Below are 18,949 nucleotides of genomic sequence, written 5' to 3' on the forward strand. Positions count from 1 at the left end.
TTATATAAATGAGACTTCCCACTTTCCTTCTCTCCATTTTTTCTTCACTCTTTCTATGTAGCAATAAAAAGGGGAGTCTCACATTCGATAGTGCTCTCGGTAAGAGATGGATAGTAAGAGATTGAATCCAAGAAGGACTCAATATGAACTGATAGATTATAGATATAAACCAAAGGAAAATTAAATATTTCAACTTTGGCAAATCTATGGTACTTTGGTTCAATTGCTGAAGTACAGGATCAAGATATAAATATGGAGGACCATAATATATAAATGAAAAGAATCGTTATCCTCTCCAGTAGCTGCACGGTGCAGTACTGCATCGTGCTGTGCAGCAAAGGCCATGTGGCACAGCGGACCCCACATGGTGCACATGATCTCTGCAACCGCCGCACTATGCAATACTGCATCGTGTAGTAACTGCATAGGATAAAAATTCAAATGAGAACCATAACTTGACGTGTCATCTCTTCAACAAGTTTAGTGATGAGTACTGGCTAATCTAAAAGTATCACTAACTGTAAAAGAATTCAATCATCTAAAATCAAATTTTTACTGAAGATATCCATAGTTCTATATATAAGTATGCTATTTAGCCAGGTCTTATTAGTTCTATTTATATGCATAATTTGGATAGCTGTTTTGCTATGTAATAGTCAAGGTTTTTGCAACGTCGATGACAAATCGGTATTTAACGTCAGCCCTAGCGAGACGCTCCATTGCAGTGTTCACATAGTCCATCGGAACAACCTCAATGTCTGCTGTAATATTGTGCGTTGCCGCAAAATCGATCATCTCTTGTGTTTCCTTCATTCCCCCAATCCAACTTCCAGCTATAAGCTTCCTCCCTGTATGAAACAAACCAAGAGCAAACCACAGTGCATGCTTAACATAAAATTGAGATAACAGAACTTGGAACCACAAACACGGGAGTATATTTGATTGAATTTGATTTTGAAATTTGACACGTGGCTTAGCCCACACATAAAAAATATTGGGAATGTGATTATAGGTTATAGAAATCTAAACCCTACTCAAACCTGAAAAATGAAACAAAAATTCAGTAAATTAGACTCCACTCGGCTGGATTATGTAACAACTCATTGAATGAGCTACTCGGGTGAGCAAGTTGATATGATTTTTGATCTATTCAAAATTTTTAAAAATGGGAGAAGGTTCCTTGAAGGCAGGACGGACTCTTAACCAGCACAAGAGCCAATTATTGCGCAAGTAGAAGCATCAATTGGGGCAGGATTTCCACCTTTCATGAGGGGTAGGGTGGTAATTTTGCCCTCCTCTTTGTCTGGGCCCAGGAGCCACACCACCCTCTAGGCTTCTTTAATATTCTTTTGTTTCTTCCAAATATGTTTCTCCATACTCAAGAGCATGGTTTGAGGAATCGTTATCGGATTAGTCAGATCGATCACTTCATATCGGTCAGATCGATTGATTTGTATCGGGATCAGTGGATCTGTATGGATAAGGGTAAAAATATAAAAAATAAAAAATAAAAAATTCAATCTTTTTCGAAGAAAAGAGGGGTAAATCTGTCCAATCTAGTATGGACCAATACTGATGGTATTGACCAAAACATACAGAGATCGATATCAATTAATAAAACCCTGCGTCAGGAGTCAATAGTAAACCCACGAATTGCCGAGTTACTTAACCCAATAAGGCAATTACCTTTTCCTAGTCAATTCAAATTTCAAAGAGACGAATCACTCTTCCCAGTTTCTGGTACCTCTATAGTTTATACTCACCCGAGAGCAATGGGAATGTCGGTAGCTCAAGCGGCTTGTCAGGTGCACCAACCATGATGAGCTTCCCATTAGATTTCAGCAAACAAATTAATGGCAGCAAAGGGTGAACGGCAGAGACTGTGTCAATGATTCCATCCATTGTACCCGTGGCAACCTACATATATGAAGCAAATAGACATGGGAATTAGCTAACCGGGTCTCAAGAAATATTGACTGGATCGATCTGGACCCATTGTTAAATAGACTAATGTTTTGGTTAAAAAGTAAATTGGTGAGGATTTCTTAGGAAAATTATCCCCTCCAGTTTTCTGTCCGACCCAATTCCCCGATGCCTCTAATAAGGGGGAGGACCCCACCGGAGCAAAGTGTTTGGGTTTCCTACAAGGCCCAGTGTAAGAATAACAAATGCCTAATTTCACTCCCCCACCCTTAAATTTCATGTTTCCCATTTTTCATAGTTCCTTCAATACCCTTTGCCCGGTTTAACTATAATATTTTGTATAAAATAGGATAAAAACAAATACTCCTATAACCAGCCCATACTTGGTTTAAAGTCAGGCCCAGCCCGTTTAGGGACTGATAGCTTGAGACCGGATAAAAAATCAATTTCAATTGGCCGAATCAGTCTGTTTTGGGCCAATTGAGGTTAAAGGCCCAAATCAGACGGACCTATACTGGTCCAGACCAATCAATTTACTCTGCAGTATGTAGATACGCAACTCAAAGAGGTGAAGTTGGAATTCCTTCACCCATGGTCATCATCACATTTGGATGGATGCTCAAGAACAATAAAAGGAATTTTGAACCTCCAACATATGACGATTTTATGGGTGAGACACTGATGCTCATGTGTACATTCTCATTGGCCCCATGTGTATGTATAGAGGCCACGCTCCACCGACCCTAATAAAAAACTGAAAAAATGAAATTACCTGCATTCGGCCCGGATTACAGCTGACCAGAAACGAGTCAGCACCAAGTTGTTCAATGGCTTCCTTTTCCTTACTCGGGGAGGTGCTAATCACAGTTACCTTCATCTCAAAAGCCTTGGCAAATTTCACAGCAACATGTCCAAGCCCACCAAGACCTACCACACCCAAATGCAGGTTAGATTCACAGAGTCCATAATATTTCATAGGGCTGTACACCGTGATCCCGGCACACAATAGCGGCGCAGCAGCATCAAGGGGCAGATTTTCCGGCATTAGAACGATATACCGCTCGTTAGCAACCATGACATCAGAGTAACCCCCATAGATTCGAGTTCCGTCATGGTAAGTGGCATTGTAGGTGTAGATGAGTTTGGGGCAGTAATTCTCAAGATCGTTGTTGCAGTTCTCACAGGAGTGACAAGCTCCAACCATACATCCAACACCCACTTTATCCCCAACTTTGAATCTCCTTACCTTGCACCCAACCTCTGTTACTACGCCCACAATCTCGTGCCTGCATATTATAAAGAAAAAGAGTACATAAACTTGCTGTAACAAATTTTTCTTTACTTAATATATATTTGTAGACTTCTAGCAAAAAATAAGTATATATTATCCATTGAAAGGTTTCAAATATCGGAATTAAATTGGCTGAATTTTTCGATTTTAACTGACATTGACCGAGCCGATCTCAATTTCACTGATTCTGAAAAAAAATATATATGATTCTGGTCGATTACCAACTAATTCTAACGGAGATTGAATTGGAATCGATGGAGATCTATCTAATGCGGAATATGTTTTTGTATTGAATTTGAGTTTTAGAATCTTGTTTCAATATTATTCTAGCAATTTCATGAGGTTTTAAAAAAAATTCAATCACATCCCATGCTTATTTGAAAAAAAAAAAAATTAGGTCCGAGTTTTCCTTGAACCATAGTCAATGGGGTATCTATTGACTGAGGTCTTTAATTGGTGTCCTTAGGGGATCACTTACAATAGGAGGGTTATGCTCGACCATTCATAAATAGGGGGCCAGATTTTTATGACCATTGATGGGGCCATAATATTTCATTGCTTGGTACAAGAAAACTTCATCCAAAAATTTACCTTTTTGGTAAGTGTGGGCATTATACATGATTCACAATTTTTTTTTAAACAATACGTATTCACCATATGGAAGTGTTTTGGGTGGGGAATGTGTGTGGAGCATCAATAGGGGCGGTCATTTCGCATTTCATCAAGGGTGGAAAATGATCATTTCATCCCATCCTATGTCTAGGTGGTCCCCCACATAAACTATTTTCCATAAAAATAAAAAACCATGATTTTAGTATACGATAGATGCTGATATCACCAGTATAAATCTGGATTTATTTTATACAGGATCAAAAGTCCAATTTTCTGCCTAAAATCTAGGGTTGATGGCCGTTTCACCAATACTTCATGGCTAATACAATAGCAATAGCTAAATCGTGCATGACAATGGACCATGACGATTGGGAGGTATGGCTTGACAAAAACGTATCAAAATTTTGTAAAAGTGTCTTTTTGATGTGTTATACATGTATGCCCTTCTGGAAATAAGAATTGGGTAGGGGTGGGGGGTGGGAATGGAAAGCCACCCGGTCATTAGGTGTGGCGATACGCCCAGACACATCCACTTTCATTTCTGCCTTTACATGGGGGTAAGGCAGTCATTTCCAGACGTGCTAAGGCGGTTATGTGTCTATAATCGTCCGTCGGATCATTATCTTCCCAGGTTTTCTGTCCAATACAATTGTCCAGTTCCTCTCATAGACAGAAATGACGACCTAAACCCTTATCTGAACACACTGCCCTATGAGAGCAACTTAACAACCGTACCGGACAGCAAACCGGAGAGGGAAAAAAAATCCCAACTGACATTACCCGGTAGCGTTATTTTTCTTTTTTTTTTTTTGGTTTTTGGCAAAAGGAGGACAACATTACGAACCATCAAAAGTTTCTGCATAAAACTTTCTTCAGTAGTGCTTGGTACAGTCAGATTGCAACTTCGATGAAGAATGAGAGAGAGAGAGAGAGAGAGGGGTCATACCCAGGAACTAAAGGGTACCTAGAGAATCCCCAGTCGTTCTTAATGCTGTGAAGGTCTGAGTGACAGATTCCACAGAACAACACCTTAAATCTCACATCTTCATCGCCGGTGGTCCTGAAACAATTCAAAAACATCACGAAACAATCATATCAATCAGTTAATGCTTTCCTCTTTAATAGAAAAATAGAAGTTTTGATCCGATTTTAAAAGGATTGATAGAGAAAGCGACAATAAAGATAACTTCTGCAAATTCAACAATCTGGAGTGGCGAAGGAGTACTGGAGAGGAGAAACTAACCTTCGAGAAAATTTGAAAGGACAGAGTACGCCAGAAGAATCCCTTGCGGCCCAGCCGAAAGCCTTTGTTGGGTGAATTTCTTCCGGTGATTTCGACATGTTCTTGTCTTTTGTGCCTCCTAGGGTAACGAAATCAAGTATTTCTTGTCCTGTTTTATAGAGGGTGCGCTGGCGAGCTAGAGAGAAAGGAGAAAGAAGGGGGAGGGGATTTTTATGGTCTACGGTTCTGACACCCAATGGTTGCTACGGTTTTCTATTTCGATTGTTGATACGTGGATACATTTTATCCGACGGTAAATTTTAAAACTGAGAGGATGTCTTTTTTTTTTTTTTTTTTTTGGGGGAAAAAGGGAGGTAAATATTTATATAAATTAAATTAGGGAAGCAGTTTTCTGTCCGGGAGTGTAGCCTATGCCAGCACTCCCATGTGTCTATTTGTTTCCTCCTTAAAACAAGGCGGTAGAGATGTCTTTTCACATGGGGAGGAGAGATATAGACTCATGGGAGTGCTGGCATAGGCCACACTCCTGGACAGAGATCTTTTTCCCATTAAATTATTGTTACGTGAGAGTTACATTCTGTAAAATATCTTTCCATTGACATCATCTCTAACCAAGGCAGAGAGAGACTCTAGGAGGCAATCAGGGCTTAAGTGGATCTCCTGATAGGATTGAACAAAACCTGCAAGGAAATCAGCACATTGGTTCACTTCACGAACTTGATGCGAAAAACCACAACTTTTGAAGCTATCACGAAGGCAATGGATATCCTCGATCAAACCAAGTACATACCACAACTTTTGGTATAAGACAATGATCATCTGCACCGCATATTGTGAGTCTAACCGAACCTGAACCTAGGAAAGATTTAAGGCTCGAGCTTTCTGAAGACCCCCTCTAATAGCCATCAACTCCATCACCAGATTGTTAGCATCCCGGGCACCACCAGCGATTGCAAAGAGCACTTTACCAGCCGAATCACGACCAATAGCACCATATCCCCCTTGGTCCGCACGTACAGATCCATCACTATTAATGGCCACCCACTGAGAAGGTGGCATAGACCAAACATGAGGCGTTGCTATAGAGTTCTGGTATGAGACATTTAGTTGCCAGCGATGGAAGAAGCTTCTATTCATATCATTATCTGGAACAGGTTTCGCCATGTCCAGGAAACGCCCTCTAGTATCATGAATAACATGTCTAAGAACTACAAAAAAATCTTGATGCTTTTGCTTGAAAGCTCTGTAGTTCCTCTCTCCCCAGATTCTATAGATTGTAGATGCTAGGCTGAACCTTCGAAAGCAATTTATGCGTGAATCACCCGTAAAGTGATCGGTCAGCCAATCTATTTCCTCCTGCCACAAACTAAGCGGTCCTCTCTGAAATCCATTTAAAGTAAGGATCTCTCTCCAGATCTTTTTGGAATAGGAGCATTGAAATAGGAGGTGATCAATGGTTTCAGGAGCCTACGAACAAAGACAACAAGTTGTGTCGATAGCAGCACCCCACGATGCAAGTCGACATTTGGTAGTTAGCCTTTGATGAAATGCCAACCAGGTTATGAAAGTGAACCTCGATTGGGTCAAAGAAAACCCACACAAGTTTATGCCATTTAACAATTGTTGGCGAATAGATTCCCAAGCAGTCTTACTGAAGAATTTTCCATTAACAGAAGCAGTCCAAACAGGTCTATTTGACTCAAACCTCCCAAAGAATTTGGTGCTCAATATCTCCCCCCATCTTTCTTGAAGCATTGGGTCTGTGATATTATTCGACCACACTGCATCATCTTCACGGATTATATTTACCCGATCAAATTTAACACGGTCCAGTGCATCAGAGACCTGCAACCCTGGCTTGTAAATGGGACCATGAGGGAGCCATGGGTCAAACCATAATAAGGTATTTGCACCCGAGTGCAACAAGTATCGAATGCATTTTGCAGCTGCAGCCCGTGTCTTCAGGATTGATTTGAACGTAGGAGAACATTGCACAGGAACAGACATGGACCATATAGAATGTCTCCTCAACCATCCGTGATAGACAAAATTCACCCAGCATGAATCTGTTCTGGACGTGATGTTCCAAATTCGTCACATAAGCGCGGCTCTGTTCCAGTCCTCTACCCGTTTCAGCCCAAGACCTCCCTCATCCTTCGGCCTACAGATAGTTGTTTGAGTTAAAATAAAACCGCAAGTGTACTGGTCAATCGTAGCTATGGGTCGAACACGAGGAGACATACGCCACTCTATTTAACTAACTTAAAAATAATGCAAAGTGAACTAAATTAAAGTGTTAAATTAAACTAATTAAACTAACAAAAATCAATGCATCCTAACTCATAAGCATCTAACAAAATTAAGGGATTAAATCGGCGTCCTAACACATGAGCATCTAACCTATCAAACTAAAGAGAATTGAAAGGAATAAAAATGCAGCCACACATACTAACCAGATAAAAAGACATAAGGGAATAAAAATGCATCCACAAACCATAACCATATAAAATTAAAATAAAAGAAATAGAGGGAGAAGAAGAAGAAAATAGAGAGAGATAGAGGAGATGGAGAATGAGATTGAGAGTTTAGATTGTAAAACCTGGATGTGCTTGCATGACTGTAATTGAAAAGCTTGAATACTTGCATAAACTTACCATGGCCTCCTTTTCTAAATCTTCAAGTCTTGTCATCAACTTAAGAACTTAGACTAGAAGGTTTAAAACCTAAACTAGAATTAAGAAATTACAACCCAATTGAAGACTTAAATTGAAATTAAAGCATAAATTAAACCTCTTATAACCATTAACTAAAAATCATAAAAGCAAAGTAGAACTTAAAAAAGTCAAATTTCACAAATTAGAAGGAGAAGAAGAGAAGAAATTTCACTAAGTGAATGAGCAAAATTTACAAGAGAGGTAGGGGGTATTTATAGGGGAAAGGGGAGAAGAGAGAAGAGAGAAGTGTAGGAGAAATATTCCCTAAGAAAAGAGAATATTATCTTCTCATTCCTCCTTTACATTGTCTTGAATCCCAAGAAAAAAGAAAAAAAATAGAAAGAAGGAGAGAAAAGAATGTTGTTTACATAAACCTTTTATTTCTAGAAAAGTAAATTTCTAATTCTAACTTGTGCTTCCTTTTCTTTGTAGATATCTTCTCTAAGCAATAAAATCAAAGCATCTTTGATTTTTCAACCTTCCATAGATGAGAAAATATCTTTCAAAATAAATCTATCACAAGTGAAATTCCAGGAATGCCCTTGAAAAGTTGGAGGAGAGAGAGAGAGTGATGACTAGGATTCCGTTCAACCAAATAACAAAATCCCCAATGTGTCCTCTAAAAATCGTGGGGGCATTAATTGCAGCCCAAAAAAATCGTGGACACCTTGTGGGCCTTCAAAATTAAGAGAATCTAATGGCAATGTGGGTCCCTCCATGTGGGTAGCAGTCCTTCTTTCTCTTCAAGAATGCAAAATTGCCAAAACGGCCCTGTACTTGGAATAGATCTCCACCATTGCTTAGAAATATCTTCTATGATGTCAAAAATATCCTTGGGCAGTGGTAGAGTGACTATGGGCTTGCACTACAGCTCTTTTCTGACCCATTATCTTTTCTTGGGCTGAAAAGAATAATCAACTGTACAGTGGGCTAGACGAATGCGTATTTGCGTTCCATCACATCCAACTTGCTCCAAATTTAGTCATCTTTATAACTATGGAAGAAAAAATGGCAACTTTACGTGAAACTTGGGACATGCAGCTCCCGATAGTCCAGAATAGCCCAAAACCCGAAAACCACAAGAAAGTTCCAAAGTAACTTTGTCCAATGTGGTAAAATGTATGCTTTATGCCCTAAGATTTCACACATAAATGTGCTCATCAGATTTTCCCCACACTTGAATGTTACTTGTCCTCAAGTAAACAAAAGAAAAACTAACTTAGAATGCAGAAAATCCTAACTCACTTTTATAGGAATCACGGTTATACTTAGCATGTGCAACAAACCTTTAAACCCCTAGGTTACCCCTAGTGGACTAGTTGTATCTCGTGGGTGTTTACAGTGAATATACACCCAAAATTCAATAAATAAAAAAGAATGATGTAAATTTTTTCTCATGGCATAAGTAAGATAGTGCACACAGTCTCAAAGAACTACTCAACTAAAGATTAAGGACCCAAAGGTTCCCCCACACTTGAATTTTATCACCCCACATCAATTCAAGCAACTAGCATATATCAAGATTAAGGGATCTCCTCTTATCTTCTGAACACTACTCACCTTCAAGTAAATCCCCTATAGCATCGATGGAACCAAAGACTTAGGCATTGAGTATTGTTGACCATACTTTCTTTTTTTCTAGGCATTAAGGCAAAAGTTTTTTTTTTCTTTTTCCACAAACTCTATTTCTACTCCACTACTGTTCCCTGAATGACATGGTGGAGCATACACCAGACACCCAAATACTTGGTAGCTTCACTTTTTGCATGTATCTATGAAGACTTTGAGACATTGATGCAAGAGTTTTTTTTTTGAGTTTCCTTTCAAGGAATTTCGATCAAGTCACCCTGCTTCATGAGGCACAGTGCCCTGTCTAGTCCCAAGGAATTCCACTTTTCTTTCTGTTTCTCTCTTCTTCTTTTTTTTTTCATTCACTTTCACTTTCATGCCTTGCCACAAACAAATTGCTAGCCAAAAGATCAAAGGGGTCCATAAACACATAGAGGAATCTAACCATCACATGAAGTAGCACTAATATTTTCAAACTCAATCCCCATCACCGGATATAAACCAACTACCATCCTTGAAAAGGGATTTTTTTTTAATTATTTCGCATACTAGGGCACCTAATTTCCTCTCACTCTCGCTTTGTAAATCAAAGAGACTTATGCACATAACCAAAAACTATCGCCACAATCAAAATTCACAATTAAAGTCCAACACACCCCCCCACACTTAATTCATGCAGTGTCCTCAATGCATGCAGAAAAGAAAGAATAAGGACAAGGGAGGGGATACATACCAGGATATCAGGGGTCAAGGTAAAGAGGCTCATGGAGATCCATGACCTCTTCTTCAACTGGAGTAGGCATCTCTATGGACGGCTTCAATCTTTGGCCATTGACCTTGAAAGTAGCTTCTGTACTTGGATTGAAGACTTCAACAGCCCCATGAGGAGAGACAGTCTGAACTATATAGGGGTCATCCCATCTAGAGCACAACTTACCTGGAATGATGTGCAAACGACAACAAAACTTTCGGGCCTACCTCAAAAGTTTTTCTCAAAATGTGCCTATCATGGAAAGCCTTGGTTTTTGCCTTATAAATCTGGGCATTCTCAAATGCCTCATTCCTAAATTCTTCCAACTCAGATAGTTGGAGTTTCCTATGGGCACCTGCAGTGGGTAGGTCAAAGTTAAGCTTCTTGATAGCCCAAAAGGCCTTGTGCTCAATCTCTACAGGTAAGTGACATGCCTTTCCATACACCAGACGGTATAGAGATTGACCAAGATCGATCTTGAAGGCTGTCCTATGAGCCCACAACGCATCTACCAACTGGTTAGACCAATCATTGTGGTTCGGGTTGATGGTTTTCTCAAGAATTTGCTTGATCTGCCTATTTGAAACCTCAACCTGGGCACTGGTCTGGGGATGGTAGGGTCTGGCCAACTTATGGACGACACCATACTTTCTCATGAGGGCCTCAAAAGGCGATTATAAAAATGCTTGCCCTGATCACTAATGATAGCCCGGGGAGTACCAAAACGGGAGAAGATGTTCTCTTTCAGAAATTTCACAACCACCTTGTGGTCATTGGTCTTACAAGAAACTGCCTCAATCCATTTGGACACATAGTCCACAATAAGTAATATGTACAGGTTACCAAAAGAGTTAGGGAAAGGCCCCATGAAATCAATACCCCATACATCAAACACCTCAACCACCAAAATTGGGTTGAGGGGCATCATATTCCTCCTAGAAAGATGCCCTAAAGATTGGCATGAAGAACATGCCTTGCAATAAGTAAAAGTGTCTTTAAATAGACTAGACCAATAAAATCCACACTGTAAAACCTTGGCCGCAGTCTGATTAGGCCCAAAATGGCCTCCACAAGCCTGATCATGGCAAAAAGATAAGACAGACTGTTGCTCATGATCAGGGACACATCTCCGGAATACTTGATCCGGGCAGGTCTTAAAAAGATAAGGATCATCCCAAAAGAAATACTTAACTTGTGAAAAGAAACGATTCTTATCTTGGGTGGACTAATGTACATGTGTTACACCCGTAACCAGATAATTAACAATGTCAGCAAACCAAGGTTCACTACATACTGCCATTAGATACTCATCAGAAAAATTCTCGTTGACTGGAGAATCAACAGTCAAGGAATTAGGCAGCCAGGATAGATGGTCTACAATCAAATTTTCACACCCTTTCTTATTCCTAATTTCAAGATCAAATTCTTATAACAAAAGGACCCACCTAATGAGGTGAGCCTTGGCATCTTTCTTCTGCACAAGATATTTGATAGCTGCATGGTCAGTATAAACAATCACATGTGATCCAACCAAGTACGGCCTAAACTTCTCTAAAGCAAACACAACAGCTAAAAATTCTTTCTCAGTGGTGGTATAATTAAGCTGTGCATCATTAAGAGTCCTACTTGCATAATAAATCACATGGGCCAATTTGTTGATTCTTTGCCCAAGAACAGCCCCTACAGGAAAATTAGAGGCATCACACATAAGTTCAAATAAAACTGTCTAATTTGGAGCTTGAATAATAGGAGCTATGGTCAAAGCTCTTTTCAATTGCTCAAAACTATCATGACACTCAGAAAAGAAGTCAAATGGGTAGTCCTTTGCCAAAAGAGAAGTAAGAGGTCTAGCTATCTGGCTAAAGTCCTTGATGAATCTCCTGTAAAAATCTGCATGGCCAAGAAACGATCTAATGTCCTTTACACTCTTGGGTGGCTGTAAATTGGTAATAAGGTCCACCTTAGATCTATCAACCTTGATCCCTTCTTTGGACACAATGTGACCAAGAACTATGCCTTGCTTCACCATGAAGTGGCACTTCTCCCAATTCAGGACCAAGTTCTTTTCTATGCATCTTTCAAGAACCAAAGAGAGATGATGCAAGCAATTAGAAAAAGTAGAGCTGTGAATAGAAAATCATCCATAAACACCTCTAGGAAGTGCTCTACCATATTAGAAAAGATACTCATCATGCACCTTTAGAATGTAGCAGGGGCATTGCAAAGCCCAAAAGGCATACGCCGGTAAGCAAAGGTTCCATAAGGGCATGTGAAAGTCGTCTTGTGTTGGTCCTCTAGAGCAATAGGAATTTGGTTATATCCTGCATAACCATCAAGAAAATAATAATATTCATGGCCAGCTAGTCTCTCTAACATCTAATCAATAAAAGGCAAGGGGAAGTGGTCCTTCCAAGTTACCGCATTCAATTTTCTGTAGTCAATGCACACTCTCCATCCCATTTGGATACGGGTTGGAATCAACTCATTATTGGCATTCTCAACTATAGTGACTCCTCCTTTCTTAGGCACAACCTGCATAGGACTCACCTATTGACTATCAGAAATAGGATAAATGATGCCATGATCCAAATATTTTAGGATCTCTTTCTTGATTGCCTCTTTCATCACAAGATTAGCCCCTAGAAGGTTTGGACCTCTCCATCAGATGTATATGATATTGAACAATGGAGGGGCTAATACCTTTTATGTCAGACATGGTCCAACCTACGGCTTCCTTATGGTCATTTAGAAGCTTAATCAACTCTTCTTCCTGAATAGAAGTTAAATCAGAAGCAATAATAATAGGAAGAGTATGATCATGTCCTAAGAAGGAATACTTGAGGTTGGAGGGCAATGCCTTCAACTCTAATGTGGGGGGCTCAATAATAGAGGGTTTGAGAATGGAAGTAGATAGGGGTCCAAGGGGCTGCAAAGGTGGTTGGATGCTCCAGACCTCAAATAAGGGGGTATCATCAACACCCTCCAATTCCTGCATACATTCTTAAAATCCTGAATCAAAATCAATCTCAAAGAACGTATCAATTTCCTCGAAAAATCCTTGAAGCATATGCACCTTCTCATCCATATTAGGCTGCTTGCCCAACCTAAACATATTGAAGTCAACAGAAATATTGCCACAAGATAATTTCATGAGACCATTCTTACAATTGATTAAAGCATTACTGGTAGCTAGGAATGGCCTACCCAAGATAATAGGGATTTGGTCCTTGAAGTTGGCAGTAGGTTGGGTATCTAAAACAAAAAAGTCCACAGAAAAAATAAATTTCCCAACTTTCAATAGGACATCCTCAATCATTTCTTTTAACCGACCGATCTGCAAGTTGAAGAGTAATTTAGGTCGATTTCAGTTCTCCCAATCCCAGTTGTTGGTAGACTTGAAAGGGTAAGAGGTTCACACTTGCACCAAGGTCTAATAAGGCATGATCAATAGTGGTATTGCCTATAGTGCAAGAGATGGTGGGGCTTCTAGGATCCTTATGCTTGGCTGCTACTGGCTGTGAGATGAGAGAACTAATGTTAGCAGCCAAGAATGCCTTTTTGGGCACATTAGTAGTCCGCTTTTGGGTGCATAAGTCTTTGAGGACTTTAGCATAAGCGGGGATCTGGGCAATAGCATCCAACAAGGGGATATTCACCTGAACCTGTTTAAAAATATCCAAAATTTTCTCCACAGAAGGAGACTTCTTGCTAACCAACTTATTTGGGAAAGGGCCAGGTGGGGTATAAACTCTTTCAGGGGTGGTCTCTTTTACTTTCTCAACATAATCATCTTTGGTTTTCTTAACCAAATCATCTGGGATGTCTTCAGGTTCATCAGATAAACCAGGAACAGTAGGCACTTCAATGACCTCTTCAGAAGGGGGAGAGTCAATAGGAGTATGAGATGGTACAGACTGAGGTATACTAGCCTATTGATGCTCACGGCCACTCCTTAAAGTATAGACAGCATTAACCTGGTTGGAGGGCCCTTGAAGCTGTTGGGCTTGTACCCAGTTAAGTGGATGAGCTTGGGTACCTTGTTGAATATAAACCTGATGCCTAGGATTTGGTTCAGATTGGCTAGGTAACTTTCCTGTTTCCCTCTCATGCAGGATTGTGACAAGCTGGGTGAGTTATTTTTCTATGTTATTGTGGCTTGCTATGAGAAGAGCTATCTTGTTGTCCATCTTATTCAGTCTTATTGCCTCTCCTGTATTGGTAAACCCTGGTGGTTGCTGATAAGGTGCAAGGAGAGGAGGCCTAGCAGAATTAATAGAGGGTCCTGGATGAGGTTGAAGGGGAAAGGGGTTAGGAGACATTCCTTGGCTTTGTGGTGCATAGTTGGGCCTTTGGGCACCAAGCTGGCCTTGATGGTTAAAGTTGGATGGGCCTGCTTGGTTCCCTTGATTTCAGGAGAAATTGGGGTGATTTCTCCATCCTGGATTGTAAATATTGCTATATGGGTTATTTTGGTAGAGAGCACATACATTCTCAGTACTGGAATTGCCCACCAAGGTGTTGGGGCATTCCTCAAAAAGGTGCCCAGGGGTTTGGCACCAACTGCATACCGACACATGGTTGACCGGATTAATTGGTATAGACTCTTTAAGAACTATGAACTCCAACCATTTTATGAGGCTGTCAAGTTTGGCCTCCTTGGCTAGCATACCCTCAATGAGATACCCCTTAGTGGTTCTTTCAGCCTCTTGGAAAGATTCCCATTCCCTAGTCTTATCATCCAAATCGGTTAAGAATGTCCATACATCATTCTCCTCAGAAAAAGAAGTAAAGCCTGCTGGACACATGGACTCTACAAGTTGCTTGGTCTGATAATCAATACCCTCATAAATAATTTACCATAGCTGCCACAAGTCAAAACCATGGTGAGGGCATTCTAAGAGGAGGTCCTTGAATCTTTCCATGAATTTAGAAAAGGACTCATGTGGTTTTTGCCTGAACTGGAGGATGTCACTTTTAAGCTTATTGGTCTTGTGAAGAGGAAAGAATTTTCTCAAAAAGACACTGGTGAACTCATCCCATGTATTAATGGAGTTTGTTGGCAGTCCATAGAGCCACTTCTTGGCCTGGTCTTTTAGGGCAAAGGGTATAAACCTAAGCCTAACTGCATCATCAGTCAAATTCTGGACCTTAATTAGAACACAGACCTCCTCAAATTCCCTAAGGAAGAGATATGCTTCCTCATTAGCCATCCCATGGAAATGTGATAGCATGTTGATGAAGTTGGTCTTGAGTTCATAGTTATTCCCTGTAACAACAGACAGACTAATGCATGAGGGCTGTGCAGCCCTGGTGGGGTAAAACCTATCCTTAAGAGTCTTGGGTTGTTGGTCACCCATGGTCAAAGGTGGGGTTAAGGGTAGTGGAGAAGGTGGTATTCTAATAAGACGATTAGATGAATCACGAGTCCACACCGTAGCCACCTAAACAAATATGAGGTCTCCTTTGAAAAATTAAAGAAAAAAATAAGACTCAAGGAAAAAAAAATACTAAAAGTAAGAGGGAGCCCAAGGTAGATAGTGCATCTATCCCTCAAAAATCGAAACAAATGTTCAAAAGCTGTAAGGATGCCATATAGGTTGATAGCAAGGGAACCCGTATAGTCTTCTATAGCCACCTACAGGCGACTCCAAATGGATTCCGATGTAGAGTGGAGGACTACTATACATTTATGTTTCCAATGCTCTCACTATGTCACTTTCCTGTTATCAAGAGTGGTCACCTCCAAAGATAAGTCACATGCTAATCCACCCAACCAAGTCAAGATGTAGCATCATAGGTAACTTAATCCTATGAGGGACACCAAAAGATGGAGGGTTGAAGCATATAAAGGATTTTAGATTGGACGCACACTATTTAAAACAGAAGAGAAACAAGAAGAGGTTTTCAAAAACTGATTTTTTTTTTAGAAAAAGAAGAGAAAATAATAAACTAAAACACTTTGAACTACTTAAAAATCAGATAAATAAAATGGACAATAATCTCCCCGGCAACGGTGCCAAAAACTTGTTTGAGTTAAAATAAAATCGCAAGCATACGGGTCAATCATAGCTAAGGGTCAAACACGAGAAGACATACGCCACTCTATTTAACTAACTTAAAAATAATGCAAAGTGAACCAAATTAAAGTGTTAAATTAAACTAATTAAACTAACAAAAATGAATGCATCCTAACTCATAAGCATCTAACAAAATTAAGGGATTAAATCGGCGTCCTAACACATGAGCATCTAACCTATCAAACTAAAGCGAATTGAAAGGAATAAAAATGCAACCACACGTACTAATCACATAAAAAGATATAAGGGAATACAAATGTATCCACAAACGACAACCATATAAAATTAAAATAAAAGAAATAGAGGGAGAAGAAGAAGAAGATAGAGAGAGCTAGAGGAGATGGAGAATGAGATTGAGAGTTTAGATAGTAAAACCTGGATGTGCTTGCATGAATGTACTTGAAAAGCCTGAATACTTGCATAAACTTACCATGGCCCCCTTTTCTAAATCTTCAAGTCTTGTCATCAACTTAAGAACTTAGACTAGAAGGCTTAAAACCTAAACTAGAATTAAGAAATTATAACCCAATTGAAGACTTAAATTGAAATTAAAGCATAAACTAAACCTATTATAACCATTAACTAAAAATCATAAAAGCAAACTAGAACTTAGAAAAACCAAAAATCACAAATTAGAAGGAGAAGAAGAGAAGAAATTTCACTAAGTGAATGAGCAAAATTTACAAGAGAGATAGGGGGTATTTATAGGGGAAAGGGGAGAAGAGATAAGAGGGAAGTGTAGGAGAAATATTCCCTAAGAAAATAGAATAGTCTCTTCTCCTTCCTCCTTTACATTGCCTTGAATCCCAAGAAAAAAGAAAAAAAATAGAAAGAAGGAGAGAAAAGAATATTGTTTACATAAACCTTCTATTTCTAGAAAAGTAAATTTCTAATTCTAACTTGTGCTTCCTTTTCTTTGTAGATATCTTCTCCAAGCAATAAAATCAAAGCATCTTTGATTTTTCAACCTTCCATTGATGAGAAAATATCTTTCAAAATAAATCTATCCCAAGTGAAATTCCAGGAATGCCCTTGAAAAGTTGGAGGAGAAAGAGAGAGTGATGACTAGGATAGTGATAACTAGGATTCCACTCAACCAAATAACAAAATCCCCAATGTGCCCTCTAAAAATCGTGGGGCATTAAATGCAGCCCATAAAAATCGTGGACACCTTGTGGGCCTTCAAAATTAATGGAATCTAATGGCAATGTGGGTCCCTCCATGTGGGTAGCAGTCCTTCTCTCTCTTCATGAATGCAAAATTACCGAAACGGCCCTGTACTTGCAGTAGGTCTCCACCATTGCTTAGAAATATCTTCTATGATGTCAAAAATGTCCTTGGACAGTGGTAGAGTGACTATGGACTTGCACTACAGCTCCTTTCTGACCCATTATCCTTTCTTGGGCTGAAAAGAATAATCAACTGAACGGTGGGCTAGATGAATGCGTATTTACGTTCCGTCACATCCAACTTGCTCAAATTTAGTCATCTTTACTGCTATGGAAGGAAAAATGGTAACTTTACGTGAAACTTGGGAGATGCAGCTCCCGATAATCCAGAATAGCCTAAAACCTGAAAAACACAAGAAAGCACCAAAGTAACTTTGTCCAATGTGGTAAAATGTATGCTTTATGCCCTAAGATTTCACACATAAATGTGCTCATCAATAGTGCTCCATGCCACCTTAAACATTCCCTTCTCAACATCCCCCCACTAAAGAAACCTTGACATAGATTGCCCCAGCAAATTTAATACTCACTGTGGGATGCGAAAGAAATTCACCCAATAGGCAATACAACCCATAATGATAGACTTTATTAATGCGAGCCTGCCAGCATAAGATAATGTCACATCACAAACCACCCCCTGGGAGGATTAGGTAGGTGACCCAAATTGCACTGCAGCAATTCGCCAAACCACAAGGATCTAGAAGCTGTTAATCCAATCACAAACACACACATCCACAATAATACAAATGTAAAACACAGAGTGCTGCAGAAAGCTATATTTACATAAAACTTAAAAAGGAAAACAAAGCAAGGAATATATATACAACAACATTATTTTTAGTTCATTCACTCTCTCACTCTCAGAACATTAGCAACTCCGAACTTTATCTGACACAGTTTTATACAAAAGAATATAAATAGGGTAAGGCAACCCGAGCCCAAAAACAAAGCTGTATAAAAGAGGGAAACTCCAACAAAAACAAAAAGAAGTCCCACAGTCAAAACATAGTTAGCTGCACCCCTCACGGGTCTTCCTCAGCTACCACCAAAAATACTTGTACCAGCGATATGACCTCCGTCCGAGTCCATACCAATATCATCATAACCACCATAGCTTACCTCCGGAGTCTCCCGCCACAGTAACATCCACCTGCAGTGTTACACCCACACCCCAAATATACCCCTGTACCCTGGGGCAGTTTAGACCTTTACCTAAGGGGCAATGCCACGGGGGCACTGGCTAACACCTGTACCCTCAGCCTTAAAATATTACTAAAAGTGTCCCCTCGAAGCCCTGGAAGTGTGAGCCAAAGCACTGCAATTTTCCTTGAAGTTTGGGCCTTGACAGCAGCACCGAAGTCATGAACGGACTCACTCTTACTGAATCCGCTCGAGGATCCGTCCGTGTTGTCATCTGCCTTTTTGGGTATTTTCCTATGGGACCCACATACCCGTGTCCCGAACACTATAATTGAACCCTTGGGCCATATGGACCCTGCCCTTACCATGAGTTGGTTATGTAGACTATGAAAATGGGCCC

At 39.9% G+C, this 18,949-nt stretch overlaps 1 protein-coding gene across 2 annotated transcripts; it reads right to left on the reverse strand.

Moving 5' to 3' along the window:
* Nucleotides 1-596: 596 nt before the first annotated feature.
* On the reverse strand, nt 597-5,224 carry LOC122645627 (probable mannitol dehydrogenase). Of its 2 annotated transcripts, XM_043838943.1 has the most exons (5): nt 5,070-5,224; nt 4,773-4,886; nt 2,696-3,209; nt 1,764-1,917; nt 597-848 (listed from the first exon to the last, which is right to left on the reverse strand). In XM_043838943.1, the coding sequence occupies exons 1-5, from the start codon at nt 5,165-5,167 to the stop codon at nt 646-648; spliced, it is 1,083 nt and encodes a 360-aa protein (XP_043694878.1). In that variant the 5' UTR covers nt 5,168-5,224; the 3' UTR covers nt 597-645. The 2 variants fall into 2 exon arrangements, with proteins under 2 accessions (XP_043694878.1, XP_043694879.1); XM_043838944.1 differs by lacking the exon at nt 4,773-4,886.
* Nucleotides 5,225-18,949: the final 13,725 nt, after the last annotated feature.

The sequence above is a fragment of the Telopea speciosissima genome, chromosome 11 (assembly GCF_018873765.1).
Source record: "Telopea speciosissima isolate NSW1024214 ecotype Mountain lineage chromosome 11, Tspe_v1, whole genome shotgun sequence".
Taxonomy (NCBI): Eukaryota; Viridiplantae; Streptophyta; class Magnoliopsida; order Proteales; family Proteaceae; genus Telopea; species Telopea speciosissima.

Coding starts and splice junctions, on each gene's coding strand:
- LOC122645627 (XM_043838943.1), bottom strand. CDS start 5,167: ATGTCGAAATCACCGGAAGAAATTCACCCAACAAAGGCTTTCGGCTGG. Junction 3,210..4,772: donor AGGTACCCTTTAGTTCCTGG/GTATGACCCCTC, acceptor TATAATATGCAG/GCACGAGATTGTGGGCGTAG. Junction 849..1,763: donor GACATTCCCATTGCTCTCGG/GTGAGTATAAAC, acceptor TGTTTCATACAG/GGAGGAAGCTTATAGCTGGA.